This window comes from Lissotriton helveticus, chromosome 7, assembly GCF_964261635.1.
Source record: "Lissotriton helveticus chromosome 7, aLisHel1.1, whole genome shotgun sequence".
NCBI classification, from domain to species: domain Eukaryota; kingdom Metazoa; phylum Chordata; class Amphibia; order Caudata; family Salamandridae; genus Lissotriton; species Lissotriton helveticus.
The window spans coordinates 840,470,642-840,491,926 of NC_136068.1; the positions used below are offsets into that span (position 1 = coordinate 840,470,642).

Genomic DNA, 21,285 nt, shown 5'->3' on the forward strand with positions numbered 1-21,285 from the left:
TTCCACGCCCCACCAAGACAGATCCGCTGCAGCTTCTCTGGAGATCCTCACTGACTCCCTGATATCTCCATTGTGCTGATACCACTGTCTGCGGAGGCACCACTGGAGTGCCCTCATGTGCCAGCGTGCATGGTTGACCAACAGAATGCATGAAGCCATCAGACCGAGCAGGCGAAGGACCTTCAGGACTGGAACGACCGCTACATTGTAAAATAAAGGAATCAACTCCCGTATGTCGCGAATCCTTTGAGGAGGAGGGAATGCACGACAAACAGTAGTGTCCAGTACCGCACCTATGAACAGGTTGCGCTGGGAGGGCACCAGGTGAGATTTGGGCACATTTATCGAAAAACCCAACCTGTACAACAACTGGGTTGTCTCCTGCAGATGATGAAGCACAGTCTCTGACGACTCCGCTTTGATCAGCCAATCGTCTAGATACGGGAATACCGGAATCCCCGATCTTCTGAGATGCGCCGCCACCACTGCCATCACCTTGGTGAAGACCCGAGGTGCAGTAGTAAGTCCAAACGGAAGGACCGCCAACTGGTAGTGTTGTGACCCAACCGTAAAACGGAGATACCTCCTGTGCGACTTCAGGATTGGGATGTGAAAGTACGCATCCTGCAAGTCGAGTGACACCATCCAGTCTTCTTCCAGCAGAGCCTGAAAACCCTGAGCAAGGGTGAGCATCTTGAATTTCTCCTGCTTCACATAAAAATTCAAGATCCTGAGATCCAGGATCGGACGAAGCCTGCCATCCTTCTTGGGAATCAGGAAATACCGGCAGTAGCATCCCTGACCCCTTTCCTGCTCTGGAACCACCTCTATCGCACCTTTTCTCAAAAGTGTTTGGACTTCCTCCTGTAGGAGTAACAGATGTTCCTCTGAGCAATATCCCTGGCAAGGAGGGTAATTGGGAGGGAATTCCCGGGAAGGGCATACCCATTTTCTACGAGATTGAGAACCCAAAGATCTGATGTAACCGATTCCCAATCTCGTAGAAAGTAGGCAAGCCGACCCCCCCCACTGGGCCTACATGATCCTGAATGGAAGATCTAGGGCTGCTTCTCTGTGGCTGGGGGGTTGGAGGAGGTGGAGGAGGAAGAGACTTGACGACCTCGAGGACGTGTTCTCTGCTTCCCTCTGTAAGACCTATACAAGGTATTCTGCTGCGGTTGTTGTTGTTGCTGCTGAGCAGGTCTATACGACCGAAAGGAAGAGCGGCCAAACCCCCTAAACTTTCTGGCCGTAGAACCCCTGACCTGAAGGCCAAGAGATCTAGCAGTTGCCCTGCTGTCCTTGAATCTCTCCAAGGCCGCGTCTGCCTTCTTCCTAAAAAGCCCCTCGCCATAGAAAGGCAAGTCCAATAATGCAGACTGCACATCCGCTGAAAAGTCAGATGACTTCAACCAGGCTGAACGCTTCGTGGCAATCGCCGTGCCCATGATCCTTGCCACAGAATCTGTTGTATCAAGTCGACTTTGGATGACCTGACGAGCCGCTGCCTGAGTGTCAGACAAAGCTTCTTCAAAGTCCTTTCTACTAGCCTCAGGAACCAAAGAACTTATAGAGTCCATAAGAGCATGGATGTATCTTCCCATGAGGCAAGTGGCGTTAGAAGACTTCAAAGCCATGCTAGACAAAGAAAAAATCTTCTTCGCAACCTGATCTTGTTTCTTGGCCTCTTTGTCGCCAGGCACCTGCGGAAAAGCCCCAACCGACTTTTTAGAGCAAGCGGCCTGAATTACCAAACTTTCAGGGGAAGGATGCGACGATAACGATAACATCGTTAAATGGAAGCAAAGGTTCTACTGACGAACTAGGAGAATGGAGGACCTCTGTCAACAAATTCGATTTAAACTCGACAGAGGGCAAAGTCAGACCTAAAAGTCCTGCTGCCTTCTTCATGACAACATGATAAGGTTGGACATCCCTGGAGGGAGCATCAGGTCCAGAAGGCAAACACCACTCCGGAGAAAACTCAAGACCACTAGCATCCGCCAGGTCTTCGAAACAATCCCCTTCCAGTTCACCTTCCTCCACCTCAGAAGATGAATCATTAACTCTCTGCTCCTCCAGAAGTCGTTGAGCTTCTCTACGAGATCTCATTTTGACTCAAAGTGCAGTCGAATCCAACGCCGAATTCGACGGCGTCGGAGCAGACTTCGGAATCGAATCAGAGGGCTTGGAAGGCTGCCCCATAGAATCCAAGGGAGTCGGTGACGCCGGAACCGGGGTCGTCGACTTCGGCCGAGCCGGCGTCGATATCAGCGTCGATCTTGGTGGAACCCGATATTGCCACAGCGGAGGCGGAGCCGGCATATATGGCATGAAGGGTGCTGGAGCATAAGAGTGAGGAACACCCACATTGAAAGCCATAGGACCCATGGGACCCGAAGGCGCTCCAGAGGGGTACCACGACCTCGAGAAAACACCATACATCGCGTTTAAAAACGCAGAAGGGTCCTGACCTGGAGTCGGGAATGGTGGATGCTTAGGCTGACCTCGAGGCACATTAGAATCTGTTTCCTCAACAGGATTCGAAACCTCTTCCTCAACAGGAACTCCATCGGTGTCCTCCGGAGCCGGAGACGGAGTCTGAGTCTGATCCGGAACTGGAGTCGGAGAATGGACCATCGACTCCGAAGGTGAAGGTGAAGCCTCACCTTCTCGATCCGACTCATGAGGAGGAATCACTTTCGACTTCATCCTTTTGGGGGACTTCGATCTGGAATGATGACGGGATCCATGTCTCCTCTTATGCTTCTTGTGGGAACCGGAAGCATGACCAGATGATGACTTCGAGGCCGACGCCTCTCGAGACCTTGACCTGGATCTCGACCTCTACTTCTTCGGATGCTTCGAGGATCTTTTAACCTTACTTGCTTTAAGTTTGGCAACAAGAAGTTTAGACTCCCTCTCACGAAGAGCCTTCGGATTCATCTTTTGACATGATGAACAACCATCGACGTCATGATCCGAGCTTAAACACCAGATACAGTCTTGGTGAGGGTCCGTAATGGACATCATCTTCCCGCATTCTCTGCAAGGCTTAAAACCGGTCTTCTTTGTCGACATGACAGTAGAACAGAAATATCTGAGAATGGAGAATTGAAGAAACGAAGTAACAATGTACTAAGGCTACAGAGTATCCCGAAACCGTTAGCGTCGACGACGCGGAAAAAAGGGAACTGATGTCATCACGCCGGCGTGGGCCTATTATAGGCGTCAGTGACGTCAGCCGAGTCGCGAGCGAGGTCGTGTCTCTATGACGTCAGGACTCCACGTCGGCGCGAGGCTACGAAAAAAGAATTTCCGAATGTTGCTGACGCAAAGGGGTATTCACAAGGTGAGGAATCCACACGGCAGCTGTATCTATCAGAAGGAAGCTTTTTGTCTCAAGATGTGTTTTTTGTATGACGACCTAGCAAGTCTGAGGCGGGCAAGGTTGGAAGGGGAGGAGTGCTGTCACCAGGATCTCTCCGTCTGTCTGAGTGCACGTCTTTCCTTATTTAGCTGTGTTAAACCAAGATTTTGAGGGGATATTTCTTTGGTTTTTAAGTTTGAGCGGGGCTAGTATGTCAAGAGTGTCACTGATAGCTTTGTTAAAGTGTTCAGCTAGCTCGTTCGCATTGAGGGAGGGGGGATGGCGATAAGTTGGGCATGGAGGCTAGATTCAAGAACGCCGGGAGGAATGTGGCTAAGATTTCTGGTCAGTTTCATGGGTTTAATAGTTTTGGTGGGCGGGGGGAAGGTATGGGTAGTTATGGAGAACAGGATGAGGTGATGGTCGGAATGATGTTAGATAGGAGGGCTAGATCCTTGCTGCTAATGATAGCGTCAAGGATGGCTCCTTTGGCATGGGTTGGTGCTTGGCAGATTTGGTTGAGTTCATTCATTTCGAGATGGTTAGAGAGTGGGGAGATTGAGGGTATCATTCCAGTGGAAGTTAAGATCTCCCAGGAAGATGTTTTTAGAGGTAGGGATTGAGTAAGCAGGTTAGATGGGGATTTCCAGGGGGGTTATATATATATATTGTGAAGGCGGATGGGGTTGGAGCCCTGTATTTTGAGTTCAGTTACAAGGTATTCAAGGGAGGAGACTACGGCGATAAGGGAGAGCTGTAGTTCGTCTTTAAAGATGATAGCTACCCCCCACCTATCTTGATGGGTCTATCTTTCCTGAGGATGGAGTAACTCTGGGGTACGAGGAGATCAAGAATGCTTGCAGAGTGGGTATTAAGCCAGGTTTCCGTAAGAAACATAATAGGGAGCCGCGGCCAACAGCCAATAAGCCAAGGGAGCCATGGGTTGAAAATGTTTGGGCACCGCTGCACTATACCAAATGAGGTATAGTTTGCACAGAGTCCAGTGGAACCCCAATGAAAGGTAAAAGTAGATAGCACATCACTCCATTTGTGGTAGTGAGCAGTAAGGCTTTATCAGGATAGTGTAAAGCATTTGTTGTACACACTCAGGCAGCAAAGGATGTCACACACTCAAAGACTGAACTCAGACCAATTTGCAGGTGTTAAAAATATCATGTTATTTTATTTCTAGAACTAAGCCAAGCCTGGTGCAGGTGAAATGTTTTGAATGCAGGTTCAAATGCAGTTGAATGAATTACACGTAAATCAAGGTTTCAAAATTACTTTTCAGTTGACAGATTACTTAGAACGTTACTTTTTAATTTACTTTTTCTACTCCGTGTGACATGCCTAAATATCACACTGGGACATTTCCTAGAGAAAAGGTAGATAAATCAGTTTTTGTACATTTGCAGTTTGTGTTTCATACAAAACTCCATACTTAAAACAATTTAAGGATAAACAGTCATTGCATTCCTATGGAGAGAAATGAAGTTAACAGTTAAGTACAAGTTTGTGGGTGTTTATATTCTGGGGTTAGAACTGGGTGCAGAGTGCGGAGGTCTAATTATTATTACACTTATAACGCACAGCAGCTACCCACAAAGGGTTTGCCGGCACGAATTAGTGGAGTTGTGTAAGTAGGGATAAATAAAAAGGAGTGTCTAGATGTTGAACAGCCCAGTTTTTAAAGCTTTACGATAGCGAGGGCCCTAGGTAGAAGGATTTTCCACCCATACGAGAGCTCACCTATATCACCCACCATTCCAGTGCACGCTCTACACTTAACATGATCGTTTGCTTGGTTACTCACATTTCACGATCACGCCTACAACAGAAAAATCTGTCTTGACTTCGGGAATTATGTTACCTAGCACTATTTTTTTTTAACACTGGCCTCTCCATCGATATTTGGGTCATACTGTTTCACAGAGGTACATTGTGTTATGGTGTACATTCTGTGTTAATTCATCTATCTTTCCCACCACATGCCTGCGATACACTTGGTTTGGTCCTGAAACCAATAAGGTTTGGGCTTACGGGATTGTTTTCCCAATATACATACTGGTCTTTGTTTTTCTTAAATTCACACAGCCTTGAGAAAGTCGCAGGACGACCTCCCGGTTGTGACGAAACACATGGTGGCTGTCGAGAATTATCTGGATGACTTGAATACAGTAAAGTGACCAAAGAAAAAGAATTTATTGCATATATTTGTTTGAACTTGTGGAAACCCGCAAAATTTCCGTCTGCACACTTCAGTCTAACCACTGCAGCCAGTTTCCAAAAAGAATAATCTCCATAGGATTGCACTGGATGCCAGATATTGTTTCAACCCTGCACTGGGTCACCCCGGTGTGGCTTAGGTGCTGCCTTTAAAGTAAATTAACACTTTTATACAAAACAATTGTTCTGAGATTCAGTACTTTAGTTTGTGTAACCATTTCTTGCCTGATTGTGTACAACAAATAGTTAACAGCCCTCTGATAAGCCCGGCTGCTCAACCACACTACCACAAAAGAGTAAGGTATCTACTTTAGCCTCTGGGGATCCACTAGACTGTGCACACTACCTTACACTTTGGTATATTCTAAACAGAGCCATCTTCCTACATAAGAAAATTACTACAACGGAGCATGGTGTGATCATCCCCTAAGCCTGTCCAATCAGAAGGAAAATATTACTAACCAGTATGCATCTGTTCTTGGCATGTAGAGCTGCAGAGTTACACACTGTGCATAGATTGCCACCTAGTGTTAGGCCCAGATGTCATCCGTTTTTGTCCTGAAAAGGCGACTCCTCATTTGGACAATAGTGTGCATGCACATCAGCTACATCCTTAGATGGTTTATCACCAGTAGGGAAATGGAGTTAAGAAACAGGAAGGATGCTCATGTAAGCTGTATCTAACAATACTGGAACAGATAAAGGTAGCCGGGTGCAGCTCTACATGCCAAGAACAGATGCATACTGGTAAGTAGCATTTTCCATTCAAGGCATATGAGCTGCAGATTACACACTGCATAGATTGTATAGCAGTACCCACCCTTCTCAGCAACCACCCATATCTGTTGCAGTAGTTTGAACCCGGGTTTTGAGTACAGCCTGGCCCACAGTAGCTTGTGGTTTGGTTTGCACATCTACACAATAGTGTTTTGTGAATGCGTGCAGTGTAGACCATGTGGTTGCTTTGCATGTCATCTAGGGGGAATGTTCTCTAAAAGTGCCATTGAAGCCCCTATCTTTCTAGTAGATTAGGCTTAAGGAGGAATAGATAATGTACCTTTAGCTTTGTGGTAGCAAATTTCTATACATTTGACAATCCACCTAGCTAGACCCGATTTTGATATGGAAGTACCTTTGTATGGTGAGAGACACAAAAAGTGGTTTACTTTTATGAAAGGATTGTGTTCTTTCAATGTAGTAAAGCAATGCTCTTTTGACATCTAAAGTATGAAGAGCTCTTTCTGCGACAGTGGCTGCGAAAAGAATACTGGTAGCTCTACAGATTGAGATGCAAGGGTGAAATGGCTTTTGGAAGAAATTTAGGATTGGTACAGAGAAAAACCTTATGATGCATTTGCAAAAAAAAGTTTTTGAATGGTTAATACTTGTAGCTCACGAACTCTTCTTTGAGAAGTAATAGCTACTAGGAAAGCAACTTTCCAGGTTAAGAATTGCAACTCACATTTATGTAAAGTTTCAAATGGAGGTCCCATTAACCGTGAGAGAACAATGTTTAAATTCCACAACGGTGAAGGTGGTGCTCTACGAGGAATTATTCTTTTGAGGCCCTCCATAAAAGCCTTTATGGCGGGTACGCTAAAGAAAGATAGATGTAGTCTATTTTGTAGGTATGCTGCAATGGCAGCAAGATGCGGTCTAATAGATGTGTACGCTAGGTTACATCTTTGGAGGTGTAATAAGTACCCTATGACGTGTTGAATAGACATATCTAGAGTATTGATGTCGTCCCTACATCTGAAAGAACGGGTGAAGAACTTGTGGCTGAAGTTCCCATTTGTTGATCTCAGCAGCTCAACAGATCAGCAATGGTGTTCTATACCACTGGAACAGGTTGGGCTAAAAGAAAGATGTCCTGAGGTGTAGCCCATCTTCATATCTGCTGCGCTAAGAGTTGCAGTGTCCCTCCTTGCAATATGCTTTAATTTCCCTATCAGAAAAAGCAAGGGAGGAATTGGTCTAGTGGCTCTTCAAATGGAGGCCTGGAAGGGAAGACTATTTAAGGCCCAGTTCTAGATAGAACTTTAGTCACATAGGAACCGAACAGGTTGAGCTCAATGCAAGTAGTGTGTAACACTGGAAGTGGTCTTGAAACAAGGTACAACTGCATATAAATTCATGTGAGTTACTTGTAGGCTACTCTGCCATAAAATGTTTTGGGCAGGGCTGTGAATAACAAAAACAAATTAGTAGGTTCTCGCTCTAAGAAAATTGCAGATCTTGGCCAAGAATGTTTCGCTGAGCAGAGCATCTATTTGGATTAGTAAATTCGGTAGTAGAATTGGGGGTTTTCTGCAGGAGATTGAGGCTTCAAATTTGTTTTACTCAAACCAACCACCTCTGGGGTCCCTTACCGGTGATCTGTCTCTCCTGAATGCCAAGCTTACTCACCTTCAGTTTGAGGCTGGACACAAGTGGAGGCAGTGGACAATTTACTTCAGTTGTGGTTGCATACAAAAGGTTATTCATTTTCTTCACTTGCAATGATACTCAGGGCATTGGTTTGTTTCAGGAAGGACAAATCCACGCTTGTCCTGGTGACACCATTCTGTACAGCTGAAACTTGGTACCCTCAACTTCAAAGACCCATTGAACAAGTTACTTCTCTACCATAAGATTATCCGATTATAGACTATCTAGCTGCATGTTCCTTACCATTGATTATCCACAGGTGTCAGAATGGGTCCGGAATTCCTGCCAGAGACCAGACTGTTCAGACAGTAATGCTTAGGCTGCAACTTGGGCCTTTCTGCACACATTCACTAACAGACGTCCAGAATAGAAACTCCACAAGCTAATGCAGTGGTTGCAGCCTTGGCTCTGGATGAATGAGCCAAAAAACCTCAGGAGGTTGCTTTTAGGCCAGTGCATAGCAGATCTTAATGCGGAGTACAATCCATCTGGAGATGGTCTGCATCTGCAGTTTTACCTTTCTTTGCCCCAGCAAACCTAATGAAGTTAATCATCCACCTTATGTTTCTTAGGACAATCAATTTAGAATAGGAAGACTTTAGATCTAGTCAATGGAGTCTTCTCATTGGAGTCAGTAGTGTGATGGTCTGGCCAACATGACAAGAGGTCACCACTCCTGGCAAGAAAGCAGCATGTGTTCTCTGAACCTGTTTGTCTAAAAATAATTAAATGGAGGATGCATTGAGTGCCTTCAGTTCGCTAACCCTCCCGACTGATGTAATCAGTATTAGGGCTGCTAAAGTATGTGGTGGGGGTAGTAATAGCCAAAAGGGCACACTAACTCCTGGCTCTGAATAGCTGCACAGTGGACCAGTAGCAATTAGGATTTGAGGTCTTTGACCATTAAAACTGCCTAATGCCCATTACAATTGGAATGTTGTCAGAGGGCAGTTGGGCATAGGCTCAAAGGAAGAGCACTTTAAGAACCTTGAGATAAGGTTCACATCCCATTGGAGCATAGGGTTTCAGAGGAAACGTGGAGTCCTTTTAGAAAAGGAGTCACAACAGGTGACAAACCGGAAAGGCTAGTCCAGGAACCAAAAGAAAGCTGGGATGGTCTAAAGATACCATTTAACTATGCCCAGACAAAAGCCTCGCTGGGCTAAGAGTTGAACAAACCTCAGACGAGGGTGCAAAAAGGATCTACATGTTTGGTAGCACAAGCCACAAATGTATCCCAATGGCAGGTGCATACTGTCTCTGCTGAGGAACACCTAGCTGCCACAATGACATCACAGACTTCAGAAGGGAGATCATAGACTGGTCAGTAACCACTGCTCAATAATCCATGTATGAACGCAAAGCATGGGCAGATTGCCCTGCCGCTGTGACAGATCTCCCGAAAAAGACTAATGACAATGCTCTCGATGCCCCAATTCTCCAGCCCAATCCGGAGCCACAAGGTTGACTTTAGCCCAGATGTTCCATAACCTTTTGAGAACTGAGTCCGTATATTTCAGCTAGGCGCGCCACTGACAATCTCCCTACCTAGCAAGTCATATCCAGTCCACAGCCCATGGTGAGCTTAGCTGCATCCCTGCAATAGCCTGGGTCCGCATTACTCAGGCCCCCTCCGACACCATGGGCAGCCCTTGCATAACAGAATCCCAAACTGGGTGTATCGGCCCAAAAGGCATGCTGTGTACACAGACAAGTGCAAGGCTGGTGAAAAAAAAAAAATTGCCAACGGTATCCACCCTCTTGGATTCCCTGTCTGGGGTGGTAGACTGGACTCTGGATGTGGAGGCCTGGATGACCAGGTAACTCTAGAGTGGGGGTGCTGGATGCAGGAACCTGGGTCCCCAGAAGCAGCAGCAGGCAATGGTCCTGTCCACAGAAGCCCCTCCCTGTTCAGAGATAGACCCATGCCCTGTGTGACATCGGTGAGCGCTTTTTAAGAGGGGGAAGGGTAGTAACCAATAGAACACTGCTTCTGAATAGCTGCACGGTAGACTAGTAAGTAGCTACTAGGATTTATTTAGGTCTTTGCTCAAAGGTGTTCCAACTGCCCTCTCGTGACGTGGGACCAGCCACAAATTGCATCCAGGTCTCAGTTCGCCCTTATTGAATTTGGCACGTTGGTCTTGCACTTAATTTCACTTTACATTAAAAATGGTTGTGGAGTTGTGTAACTATGTACACATTACCTTTAAGCCTGACAGCCATGTGCAACATCACCAGAGATTGAGCAGATGTTCATTTTCTTTGACATCTAGCACGTGCTGGCCTTCGCCTTCCTTTGAGGTGGACACTTATTCACCCTGAACACATTTACCTACAAATCAAATAAGGTATCTAGGCTTCTGCAAGGACTTAAACCCCATTAACTCGACAGTACAGAAAAATGACTAAGCCCCCGCAATATTTTGAAAGCAAAGAAAGTCTGTTTAGCCACAACTGGAGCCAGTCATGACATAGTAAACCAATCCCGGATATAATGGGATTAATGCAGTGTATAAATAACAATGTATTTACAATATGGTTTACTACACTACTCATTCAGAGACTCCATCAATTAAGTAACAATTCTAAAATAATTACACCTTATATTGGATAGGCTTGTCAGCAATGTCTTCCATCTACAAATGTTTAGCTGAGCTGGCATACAACTAGCTCAACTACTACTCTGCATCTCAGATACGTTATCGCCAATTTAATTCCACAAGCTAATCTTAACAAAATCTTAATACACTGCTTGTGGCAACTGAACAAGTGTTTACCGCACAACTATTAGGCTTCAACATTAAAGCTCCACCCTATGCCAGCTATTGGAAAATTGGGATTGTCACCTAAATGCAGACAATTTCATGTCGGGGTTTATAAAACAAATGGGGCTGGGGTAGGTCCAGCAAGCAGTTCCAACAACCATCATATTACACTCACTTTGTCAAGTGACATGGCCTTGCTATGTCAGTTCAAAAGATTACCATGGGGAAAAAAATGCATTTAGAGTACTGTATGGATATGGTCCCTCGAGCATCCACGCACTGGCACCCCAGTAGCTAGAATAACCATTAGTCCAACGTGTCGGATAGTACCAGAGGCCAACCTACAACACTTCTGTACCAAGTCTTGCCTTCTAGTAGTATACCCCTCCGAAACTTTTTTTAATGGGGTTATCACAACAGTCTACTGCTTCCAATAAGGCTTGCACCACCAAATCTCGCATGGTTTGAAGGCCAAACTGTAGAACTGCCTAGAATACACAGCACTTAAGACGACTCTTCCTATCAGAAGCTGATCAGTGTAAAGATCTGTCAGGTGGGCACATTGCCAAGCAGTAAGCAGGCTTAGGCTACAACCACTTTCTTTGAAAGGACAACAGATTTTAATTTAAAAGGTTTATTTAACAAGTTTCACTTTACATCGCGCAGTACACCAAACAAAAGGCTTCACAACACAAGATTAATCGTGGCTTTGGAATTTCATACAAACACCAAAGCCAAACCCTTATAACTGTTCTCGAAAAAAATGCAATTAAACTAAAGCTCTCATACGAGTGGGTTTACATAAGACTTCTCATGCATTCGAAACAGTAGAACAGGTAAAAGGGTAACTTTACAATCCAACAGTTAAACCAAAATGTGCCAACTGTTGTCTATGGAATAGATAATTGAAAATGAATGTCTAACCCTGCATCCATTGTTTAATTCTGTGTTTTAAAATAAAACAGTCCCGATTACACTTACAGTAAGCATAAATGACAAGCTTGTATTGCATTTTTTTTTTTTAAAAGTCTAATGAACATTTAAATTCCCCAGGCACCAGTCATGTTGGACATGTTCGACATCCCAGCCATTCCATTTACACCCAAGGACGGTCGGCTGGTATTACTGTAGTAGCTGCTACTCAAACCACTCTGGCTACCTGCAACAAAATTAAAAAACTAAAATAAATACACTGTACATTGTTATGGCTATAGGACAGCAAGTGGCATGTTTATAATACACGTTATTTCAGCCCTCATGCAGCACAACTTCTTTGGGTAGCTAGGTTAAATAGAATCACTGTATAGCTATGTAAACCAAGCGTTAAAAAAGCAAGATAAGCATAAAAGGTTTGAAGTGGCCTGTATGAATTATTAACAAAGCTTTTCCTGTTAGGGACACGATCTGCAGCTTTCATGTATCAAGTGTAAGCTTGTTTTTTTGTATTTGTAATATGGCCATAGGTTTGCTCCTTTAAAGCGTACTGAAAAGGTCAGACCAGTTACAAAAAAATATTTAGTGTATGTTGATGGCAATTTCGCTAAAGTACCATTCACGCACGTTTGATGCCAAAACCAAAAAATGCGTAATCCCATTGATGTCCCCAGTGGCTGCACTGGACATCTACTTGTAAATCTGAAAACCCAGTCTGGTATACTTCACTTATAGGAACTAAATCATTAGCAGCAAGAGATGTGGCTATCACAATATGATGAATTGGAGAAAGAGGCGATGCACTTTTTCACTTTGGTAATAGCCTGATGCTTTATAGTTAAAACTAGTTTTTAAGTGTGCTAGCAGTTACTCAGAAACCAGTGAGACCATTCCGCTTTATCTAGCATTACGAACGTGCTCGCAATTAACTATGCCACAATTACGCAGAGAAGGTAAAACCGAAAGATTTAAGCCCTAGCATATTCAGAGGCTCTTAAGCCCCGGCGTGAACATGTTGCCACAATTTGTCACCTAATTGCAGGACATCAAATCATAACAAAATGGGCACTTCACAGTAGTAGCTTTAAAAGTTTTCTGGATTCCCATGCAGGATCCAACCACGAGATGGCGGAATAATGCACGTTATGTGAATTCAGAAAAATGATTCATGCTGCTAAAGTAAATCCATGTGATTGATACATTGCTGGCACTTAGTACAAGACTCATGGGCCCGGACTCAATTTCGCCCATTGAAGCATGGGGCTCGCACAGTTGCATTGGAGTTACTTGTGTAAGATACAATGGCACCCAACAAGCTTACTTACCGTACGCACTCATGCTGCCCTGACTTCCATACGCTGCACCATAGCTTCCAGTTAAAGGTTGGTTATTCGGACTTCCGTAACTCGTCTGGCTCCCTGTTGCACAAACCAATGACATTTAGAACAAACGCTGAAAGATGTGCCTGGCGGAATTGCTCAACAGTTCATTCTAAAGCAGGAACCATGCAGAACATGTTAAAATGCCCAAATTCAAAAAATTGCTCTGCGGGCTTCACCTTATGACAATCTTAAGAGAAAGCCTTTTGTCACTTGTGCTGCATGAAGCAGCACGCGAGTGACAGAATGGCATTTTAGGATTGTATGTGCAGGAAGGGGCACCTTCCCACACAAACAATCCTCCCCCTGCACAGACAGCTGCATTGGCGCCGAGTTGCTAAACTTGGTGCAGCCTTGCTTTTCCCCCTGCGATGTGCTTGTATCAGAAGTGGCGAAGAGAGGCGTTAAGCCAGGAAAGCTAACCATACTCACCATTTAATTGCACACATCTATACATATTATACTGGCTGGCAGAGAATCACCTCAAACTCAATGCGATGAAGACTGAGTTCTCCTGATCTCACCGCCCGCAAAAATCTCTACCGCTCAAACTTGGCTCAAGCACCTCAAGCACCTAACGGCTCTCAATGTACAACCTACCATCGTTGACTCAGCAAAATCTTTAGGCATAACACTTGACGCCAATCTCAACATGCAGCAGCACATCAGCAAGGCAACCAAAGGAGCGAACTTCCAAATCAATACCTTGAGAAAACTCAAACCCTTCCTTCCAGCCAAAGACTTTCGAACTGCAGTACAATCTATAGTCCTCCCGCACATGGAATACGGCAGCATCGCCCTCTGTGGGCTCCCCCTAACCACAACGGCACCCCAAAGAGCGTCCCTTAACGCTGCAGCAAGACTCATCACTGACAATTTCGGGCAGCTCTAGAATTACTAGAAGCACAAACAATCTTCTGCTGAAGCCTCGAAGATTTCGAAAGGTAAAAACCTATAAACGCTCCTTCTCAGGAATGGCGCCCAGGATCTGGAACTCACTCCCTCCTGAAACCAGGCTCATCTCCTCCAACAAACTTTTTAAGAAAGTAAAAGCAATCTTCATGGCCCCCCCCGCCGTCCAGTGGTTCGGTGAGTACCGAATGGGGGCATCTGGAGCGGCTCTGGTGCGACAGTGTTTGGATGTTTGTGGCAGCGTTTTGGGCAGGAGGCTTCCCCCCCTCCCACGGCCGGTATGCTCTGTTTACCGGTGTGTTGGGGGCACCCTCTGCGCAACTTGGGAGAAGCCTGATGGGAGCAGCAGCGTCAGTGGTGATTTCTAAGGTAATTGTACGCTGAGCTATCCACCAAAGTTCCATTGCAGGTCTTTCCACTCCCTGCCTGGAATACAGCACACAAAACTATTTAGACAGCCTTTGGGGCGACGCGAAGGGCAACTACCTGTATTCACATCATATCAAACATTCATGCAGGCTTTGTTTTACGCTTTGCCCGGACTTCTATGTGACTGGTATTTGCGCGGGCTTTTCACTCTTCATTGCTAACCTGGCTGGGGCCATAAAGCTGGAACCATAAATCGCCCCCCTGCCCACCATGAAGCTACATACCAACGCGGTCAGGGAGCAGCAACACAGAGATAAGCCACCATCTAGCAGCATAGAAGCTGAACTCTGCTCCCCCCCTCAATCAACATGGAAGATGGACTAATTAGACATCCCCAGAGTAGAAAGAGAAACCAAACTCTGGAATCCTTGCATTTGGCTGCCATCTTAGACTGGTCTCTCCCTCTCTCTCTACCTCTGTCGGCCATTCTGGACTAGTCTTTTTCACCACTTGAACTCACCCTTGGGAAACACTCATTAGGCTAATTTTAACTAGCGAATGTTTGCCACTTTGCAGTAACATACCTCCAATCACTCTTAATGCACCGATAGTTAGCCCATATAGCATCCTAAGAAATACTACTATTAATTAGAAAGACTACTATTAATTAGCGTGTGAATGCCTTTTATTTTGTAGTACTATACTTCTATTTGTTTATAATGCACCGATCGTTAGCTCATATAGCACCCTAAGAAATGGCCTATGTTAGATTATTATCAACTAGTGAATGTATGCCTTTTATTGCAGTATTATACCTCTATTTGTTTTTAATGCACAGATCATTAGATCATATTGCACCCTATCCATGACCTGATTGTACTGATTGCTTCTTTTGATTTATTTGTTTGACGATGTTTTATCTCTGAACTATGATCCCTCATGTACTCCTTCCATGTAAAGCGCTCTGATATCCGCAAGGATCTTGTCCGCGCTATATAAAACTTTCAAAATAAATAAATAAATGGCGAAATACACATGAGCTATTATTCTGTACCTCCAGGACTCCGCGTTGTACTACCTTCCTAACCCCTTGGTGTATTTGTATTATCGACTCACTTGACTGTATTCGTTCCCTCTCTGCATATCTTATTTTATATTATTGACGTGCCTATCTGACTTTGCACCCTTTACCTACACCACCTCAAATATTACCTACTGTTATACTACTGATTCTCCTGCGTGACTATGCACCCTGTACTCTCCTACCTCAACTATGCCTACCTCTATGCTATTTACAAAAGTAGTTTAAGCACGCTTAAAGTATATGCTCCCTCTTTATGTATTTTCATATTATTGGCGTACCTGTTTGACTATGCACTGTGTACCTACACTACCTCAACTATGACCTACCTCTTATTTTGACCTACCTATGCATATCGTACCTAACTACCTCAACTATTACCTACTATTATGCTATCACCCCATGTCCTTGTAAAGCGCTCTGATATCTGCAAAGATCTTGTTCGCGCTATATAAAACTTTGAAATAAATACTGCCCACCCACCTACAACACCTCTATACCAAAGCCTTTCCACTTAGCATACATTTGCACTGAGTACACAACCACAACAGTCTCATGCTGCAGTAGACCAATGATACATGCAGCACCTGGAGCACCTTTCCATTCAACATGCAGGCACGCAGAATGCAACTGGGGAATTTCAAGTTCAGCAAAGCATTACACTGTACAGTACTAACGTATCGTGCATGTGGAGTACTAAAACATACCCATTCCAGCCATCATCTGGCTACTGTATGCACCACCAGTGCCCCCTGCTGTAGAATTCAGGAATAGTTCGACGTATCTGTGTTCTAGAAATAAAAGGGTAAATAGAAGATCGAGATCAAGTAGCAGCTCGTGAGAAAGTAGTCAGTACAGCGAGCTTAAAGAACACAAAAATGAAACAATGTTACTTAAAGACGACCCTCATGCTGGCCATTCACTATAAGGCGATATAATCCAATTATGCAAGATATCCACAAGTCTGCACCACTGTTCCTACTGGTTCCAGGACAGGTTGCCACTGTTTAATAGAAACCAAGGAACAAAACTTACGCATATTTGCTTTGTCTTTAGACATGGCAGCAACAGCATCCTCGTGTGTAGCAAACTCGACATCTGCCTCTCCTGTTACTCTACCATCGGACCCAACTTCAATATGTACTCTGACTGGGTTCAGAGGAGAAAAGAACTGAAAAGCAAAAGGAGCCGTTGAGATGCGACGAAACTGGTCCAGTGGATTAAGTCAAGTTGCTAGAAATTGTAGGCATCCCCTTGTTGCTTTAAATTAGACATTCGAATTATTGTAGGCACGTATGCATTAAATGCACAAGCAAAAACCCACTCAAAAGAAAAGCAGAAGTAACTAAACCTACGTTGTAGATGTCAGTTTCAGTAGCTCTGTAAGGCAACCCTCTCATGTGTACACAGTGCCCAGTTGTACTTTGGAAAGTTGATGTTCCGTCACCGTAGCTATTATCAGTCAACCCTAAAAATAAAACACCAAGTTAGCCCTATAACCGATTCTCTGGTTTTCATCAACATTTTGAAATCTGAAGTTCTATACCTCTTCCGTATCGGTTATCCGTGCCAAAGCCATAGCCGCCATCACTGTACCCATTGTAATCGTCATATCCTCCATAGCCTGTGAACATTGAACAGTATACAAACGTGATCAGAGTGAGCCATTAACCTCAACAGCCTCGCAGCTCCTTGAAATTGCAACACTCGTACAAAAGCACTTCCACCTGGCACATACATAAACGAGCCCGGTTAATACAAGCTTTTGCATCCACTGAAACCACCGACAGCTACACCCATGCAGTATGGCACTATATCGTCGACACGCATACGAGTGATAACCAACAACTGAAATGAACATACCGCCACCGTAGCCTCCACGTCGCATTCGATCAAAACCAGCTCCTCTGCCCATGCTATATCCTCTTCCGGCACCTGGTCTGTCATAGGGGCCAGGCCGCTGCATGGCCATGAGTTTCCGAGGGGGGTCATAATGAGTACGTACTTCTGCTCGACTGCTCTTGAAAATTTCAATGTACCTAAGACACGCCCACAAAAGTATTAGTTCCATATCTAAAGTTCAAACGCTGAAACGAGACTAACTTAAATAAGCTGGCATTTGGCAATGAACTCAGTTCAGCCACAGATGTGTAATATACATCTTTAATCGCCATAAAATATACAAGTAGCACCCCAATCCTTTAAAGGTTGAGAGGTGCAGTTACTGGATGCACGAGATAAACTCTGCTCCAGGAACAACAAAGTTTATGGGTTAGTAAAATTAGCCTCCACTAAGATTCTAACCCATTCTTGCAATTCAGCACGCAAACGTATGTCAATTTGAAACTATGCTATCAATGTAAAATGTAACGTACTTTAAGAAAACTTTAATTTTAGTTTACAGTACCATAATCAGACAGCGTGGGCTGAAATATGGCATATTAGTTTGCGTTTTCACCAATTAGGTGTGGTAACGTGTATAACAAAGTTATTTTACCAAACTCGTTTAATATAGAGCATCGATTTTTACTCGTTATACCATGAGCAGTGAAATTGATATACCATAAGAAAAGTGACTTAACCAACCAACCATCCATCCCCACCTGTGCCCTATTCTTTCCTTGTGTTTCTTTAGAGCCTTTTCAGCTATTTCCTGTGAAGCAAACTGCACGAACGCCTCCCCCGTACTCCTCCCCTGGAAGTCCACCGGCAATGTTATCCCATTTGGCACGATTTCCAACCCTTCAACCCAAGGACAAATAACCCCAAGTGGGGGGCAACATTAACATCACATGCCCAAAAATCTTAATGCTTTAAAAAAAACACCATCATTTCAACACTGTGCGGTAGTTTAGCGCTTGTACTTATAACATTCACAAATCAAGGCACTGTAAGGTAATTAACACACCCCGTAACTAAACGACAGGGTGTTTTAATAAAACATGTGAAAAAGCAAACAGACAATAAGCAAATTAACAGCAGACACCCACATAATGAAATAAAATGCATCTCTTCGAGATCGTTATGCTAAAAAGAAGCACTGAACGTTGTTGGTAAGATACATAACGATGACCACGTCCAATCTACTAAAATTAATGTTTAAGAATGGCTAGCTAGAAATAGCTCTATTCACATCTCTACCTACTAAATTGGAACGTCCTGCTTTGTTGAATTATCAGGCTAAAATTGTGAATTCAAGATGCAAGTGTTTTCAGAATTTATAACCTTTAAATTGAGACAAAAATGGCTGAACGTCCAAATATATTTAAAGCAGATTTTAGGGTGAAGTCATGGAGACTCATTACTAACAATTTCGTGCTGAGGTGCTGCAGCTGGGATTGGCATTCCAAGTTAGCAAAGCCATCTTCACATTACTAGTGACCACACTGCCTGATGCACCCATGGTGAAGTGACCACCACCGGTAATCTTTCATACGTTGGCCACAAATGTGATCCTGTCGGATGTGGTCACTTTAACACTAATTAGTAGTGCACAATGATTTAAATTAAACAGAAGTAGCTCTTATAACACAACTGACTGGTGTTCCCAGGTTGCACACTCAAAGTACTGAAGGAGTAAACAGCAGCTGATATTCATATGCGATAGAACGATGTAGTGGAGTATAACTCATTCTGAAAAAAAAGTTTTATAAAAACATTCGCATGTTCTAGGTTTGAAGGTAGAGCACTCAAGGGAAAGGCAGCCATAAGGAAAAACGTACACATTCGGAATTTAGGCGCACGCGATACTTAAAGAACCACTTTTAAAACTATACAGATTCGAACTCGTTAACAATGGGTTAAAGGGCGGCGCGGGAGCGCATGTTCAATACTGCGGAACTAATGACTGTTTATCGATGGCAATTTTACCCAGGAACACGACATACCCGAGAAGAATTGCACGATCTCTTCTTTACTACACCCGAACGGGAGGCCGCGAAGACGAGCGAAACCATCGTTCGCCGTGTCTGGGCTGTTGGGGCCTGTGTGTTTCAAAACCCAATCCATTTCCACGTTATTCGACCTAAACACTGAAACAAATAAGTGGAAAACGGGTTATGAGAACATAGGTGTCGAGGAACACAGGATTATATACTCTGATGGGCCACTCCAAACCAACCTTCAACGTATCGGTGGCCCATTGTTTCACGGTCTTTTTTCAGTGCCATCTTCACGTCTTCTTCGTCTTCCAGTTCGACAAAAGCCTCTCCACTAGGCCTCCCCTCGCGGGTGTAAATAAAACGAATACCTCCAGCTCCATTCAATATTTTACACTCTGTGGGTAAAAAGTGAAATGAATTGTTCGGTCGAACAACCAGAAGCACATTTCCGTAAAGTCTCAGACTAAGAGGTGAAGCGAGTCTCCCTCAGCGGTGAAGCAAACTCACAAAGCTGGGCATCCCGACAATGTGTCGCAAAACGTCACTAAATGCACTTACCGGAAAAGAAACGCTCGATCTCGTCGGTGGAGCAGGACCAGGGCAGCCCACGGACCTTCACCACGTAACCCTCGCCTCCTTCAGACATCTTGTGAGATAAGGTGACACTGAAATTCAAACACGGAACAATGGTTAATTTACAACGTAGAAAACAAGGGCTGCCTTTCGGGTGAATCAAAATGCGGTAAAATATCCCAGTATGTCGAAATACGAAACAAGCACCATCCTTAATCAACTTCCGAAAATTACTACTTAAAGCGAGGTTTTGCCTCGAACGTCGCCATACAATAGGGAAGCTTAAGCTAAAGTCGTTAAAAGGCTTCAGTTGCCCCTGCGGCGGCCATTACGGGAGACATACGGGAAATGGCGGCTTCCGTAAGTGACCCCCAGGCCTGCCTACAACAAACCCAGACTGCTTGAATTCCAGTGATGAAATATAAAGCCGCACTAATGGAGCAATCGAGTACAACAGTAAATATACAGTAAAGAGTTACCAAATAACTTTACCGTAGCGACGGATAAACAGACTCACAATAGACCTAAAATGGCGGCGATGCAGGCCCCGCAAGACAAACGAGGCGAAACCGCACACAAGCGCTCTCAAAGGCAGGATTTAATTTCAGGGGCAAAATCTACAGCCGTAGAAAAACAAAACAGGAAAAAAAAGTGAACGTGGTGTGAACCTTCGCACTCACCGGTACAAGAGATCCAACGAGGTCTATGGCGTGGTGGACAGTGAACGAACAAACGCCCGAGACAGATTATAACCAAACAACGGGCGCAGACGCAGTGAACAGGGGGCGGAGCCTGTGCTTCCTCCCCGGACGTGCGCAGCAACAGAACGAGGAGACCCGCCCTGTTACGTCTGCGCGAACAAGTGCAACTGCACAACAATCGACAGAACGATTCTTCTATTTCTAGACTCCGCCCGCTACGCCATCTCGTCACATTTGATGTGCCTCATGGAACGTGTAGTTCTTTGTAGGTCGGGACGGTGTGGCGTAAAACGGGCATTTAACTAAGTTTGAATTATTTTTTTCGGATCCTATCAAAGCCAGTTTGAAATGAATTGTAAACGTCAGTGTGTGCGTGACGTAGTCTAGAGCCGTGTCCACAGAGCGTTTGTATTTCGTACTTTTGACGCCTTTTTGCTGGGTGGGGGAATCCATTTTGTCCCCACGCATTTGTTAGCGAACGACTGTTTAGAGGGAGTAGGCCAAATTAGGAAGCACTGGAAGGGCCTTTGTAATGAAAATAGTTAAGGTAAATATGCTGAAAACAGTGCAAGTCGAAAATCAAAAAGAGGGTCCATGGCATGTTAGAAATTAAAACAGTTTCTAGCATTCGTGATAAGATTTTTTAAATTCTAGTAAGGATT

General features: G+C 44.4%; 1 protein-coding gene across 1 annotated transcript; it reads right to left on the bottom strand.

The window, feature by feature from the left end:
* Positions 1 to 11,412: 11,412 nt before the first annotated feature.
* HNRNPH1 (heterogeneous nuclear ribonucleoprotein H1) lies at positions 11,413 to 20,799 on the bottom strand. Its single transcript, XM_078653339.1, has 12 exons — positions 20,603 to 20,799; positions 19,908 to 20,014; positions 19,589 to 19,744; positions 19,356 to 19,499; positions 18,072 to 18,210; positions 17,332 to 17,507; positions 17,015 to 17,092; positions 16,824 to 16,936; positions 16,504 to 16,639; positions 16,176 to 16,259; positions 13,053 to 13,145; positions 11,413 to 11,953 (listed from the first exon to the last, which is right to left on the bottom strand). Exons 2-12 carry the CDS (start codon positions 19,993 to 19,995, stop codon positions 11,835 to 11,837), a joined length of 1,326 nt encoding a protein of 441 aa, XP_078509465.1. The 5' UTR covers positions 19,996 to 20,014; positions 20,603 to 20,799; the 3' UTR covers positions 11,413 to 11,834.
* Positions 20,800 to 21,285: the final 486 nt, after the last annotated feature.

What these genes read in the sequence shown, in the direction of transcription:
- HNRNPH1 (XM_078653339.1), bottom strand. Translation starts at nt 19,995, where the DNA reads ATGTCTGAAGGAGGCGAGGGTTACGTGGTGAAGGTCCGTGGGCTGCCC. An exon ending in GATCGAGCGTTTCTTTTCCG is followed by an intron (nt 19,745 to 19,907) that starts GTAAGTGCATTT and finishes TTTTACCCACAG; the next exon opens with AGTGTAAAATATTGAATGGA. An exon ending in AAGGAAAGAATAGGGCACAG is followed by an intron (nt 17,508 to 18,071) that starts GTGGGGATGGAT and finishes GGCGTGTCTTAG; the next exon opens with GTACATTGAAATTTTCAAGA.